Below are 2,511 nucleotides of genomic sequence, written 5' to 3' on the forward strand. Positions count from 1 at the left end.
ACGACATCATGTGTAATCTTGGCTTTTCCTAGGCTCCACTCAAGCTGGGTAAGGTCAATGTTGTTCTTATCAGTGATAAGACTGATAAGATTAACATTGTAATCCTGAAAGAATCTTCACTTTTTTTATAATGATAGGTGCCGAGTGTGCACAATTGAACACATTTCTAAATTGCCATCTATGGGGTGAAGCAGGAAACTTTTGGAATCTTTGAAAATTTCAAATGATTCCAAACTAAATTATCCATCTAAAAATGTAGGGTTTCTCAACATTCCAAATACTTTTTTTTTCTCGGAACATAGCAGTACAAAAATAATGTGCACAATTGTGCACGCTCGGTCCGAAGAGGTTATACGATTTTATGTTCCATATTGTGTAACAAAAAATTGGCTGGTCCAAAAACCTCTTTGTGTTTCTCTTAATTGTATAAATGTGATGATTTTTGTTTACAAGACTGATTTATTTTGAAAGAGGAATAATTTAAATTAGTTTCCGTCAGAATGCACCACCTATTAAGCGAGATATTGCCAAACAGATAGGTTCGTTCTCGGAACGGCTGAACCTGCCTCGGTAGCGTAGTGGTCAAGACGCTCGCCTGGTAAACAGGAGGGCGTGGGTTCGATCCCAGCCGAGGCAAAGCGAGATATTGTGGTGTTCCACATTACCAGCATGTTCCATAATACCACCACTTCCTCTAGGTTTCATAAGTAATAATACAAGTATGATCATTAGAAAATGATTGAAAGAATTGAGTGTATAATTCCGTGGTGAGTTTACTTCGTTTAAATGTGATATTTTAATAGTTTTAAGAATTTTGAGTGTTCGTATATTTTCATGACTTTTTTCTATTATTTCTTACAAATTCCAACGAAGACCTCGATGGCAAATAATTTCATAGCATGAATCGTAATGCTCTTCATATGGCAAATATTTATGTAGCATGTCAAATGAGACTATTAAATTTATGCCACAAGAGTGCATTAGGATTTTCACAGGTTACTGGGGAAAATTAAACAAAATTTAATTGTAATAAAACTAGGAACTAAATTGAGTACTTACCTATCAAATATCTGCCATCTTGTTTTTAATTTTGACGCAAAAAGGATCACTTTCAAAAATACATTCGGTGTCAATTCAATACGTAGTCATCATCATAATTGTCCAATACATGCCTCGCTCTAGTCATTGTTCTTTCTACTTCTTCTTTCATTCTCATTACGGATCTATCTCTTCACACAAGTTCTCTTTGCCTAGATGTCTAGTTCGTATATCTCTGTATTGTTCCGTGTTCCTGTGGTCTGATAGCTGAAATGATACGAACTCAAATCGTTGTAGACACAAAATCACTCAAATGGTTCAAAAATGGAAAGTAAAAATCGATTGAAATGCATATTAAAATATATTAAAAACGATTGAATATATTTATTTTTAATAAGAAAGACATAACGTAATTTTTATTACGAGTAATATAGTCCTGTCCTCATCAGATTGGACCACAAGGCAGAAGTGCTCGGGTTCGATTCCTTTTAGAAGACAAACAAATGTTAGCCACTCTCATGTGAACAGGACTTATTTCTACTCATTGCATTAGCCAAAGAGACATTTGTCCAATCGATACAACATCTGTTTGGCCACCCAGAGTTCGATCGATAAGTTAGATTCGCTGAGTGAAGTAGCACAACACTGGAGTGGTCCTATATCTTTGGCTGTGTATGTGGCAGATGATGATGAATTCTCACTTTTACAAGGTCAGTTTCAGTCAGAGTAGAGGGAGGATTGGGGAATGCAAAAAGGGAGACCTCCTGTCCAATCCTCATTCGAAGTGCCATTTGTTAGTTATGTTTCTTGATCCTACGACGTTTCCCACCACTGAATCTAATCCTTAAACTGCCAATTGTTCACAGGTTTCGTCATGTTTCTGCAAAGATGCTACGACAGTATCACAAGCCAAGTGGCGCTGCACATTTTGGTACCCAAATCTCTCCATCCGGATAACAAATACGTAAAACGTTGCTTAACCAAGGTGACTGACTGGGAACTGGCGTATTCAACGTGCTATCGCCGCTGTCTGAAAATTTCCCTGAAACTCGAAGATCCATATTCCTTATACATAATATATTGACTATTTACATGAACGCCGTGAAATAATCTAGTTATGCAATGTGCTTATCAAGAGAGATCTAAATGCCCCGTTAATTTATATGAACGCCGTGAAATAATCTAGTTATGCAATGTGCTTATCAAGAGAGATCTAAATGCCCCGTTAGTAAAAGGTTTGAGGGCTATTGCCAGCTTGAAAGGTAGCCCGCCTGCCTTGTAAGCGCTAGATCGTGGGTTAAATTTCAGCCTCTGGCAAACTTTATCCTAAACAGAAAAGGTTTGTTCTCGGAACAACTGGCTTTCTCCCATCTTATTCTCCTCTCTTCTAAAAGTGGGGGAAAAAATTCTCTACAAAAACATTTCAAGGTGGCATTGGCCAGCCACTCACAATCAGGTGACAGACGGACCTTT

General features: G+C 37.5%; 1 protein-coding gene across 1 annotated transcript; it reads left to right on the forward strand.

Annotated features, from left to right (window-relative positions):
* Positions 1-1,591: 1,591 nt before the first annotated feature.
* Positions 1,592-2,002, forward strand: LOC103522544 (beta-1,4-glucuronyltransferase 1-like; the record flags this gene model as incomplete). The annotated part of the gene is made up of 2 exons (XM_017449043.1): positions 1,592-1,748; positions 1,905-2,002. Coding segments are annotated over 2 exons (255 nt in total), but the record flags the coding sequence as incomplete, so codon positions are not given.
* Between the last annotated feature and the right edge of the window lie 509 nt (positions 2,003-2,511).

This window comes from Diaphorina citri, unplaced genomic scaffold, assembly GCF_000475195.1.
Source record: "Diaphorina citri unplaced genomic scaffold, Diaci psyllid genome assembly version 1.1 scaffold9157, whole genome shotgun sequence".
Lineage (NCBI taxonomy): Eukaryota > Metazoa > Arthropoda > Insecta > Hemiptera > Psyllidae > Diaphorina > Diaphorina citri.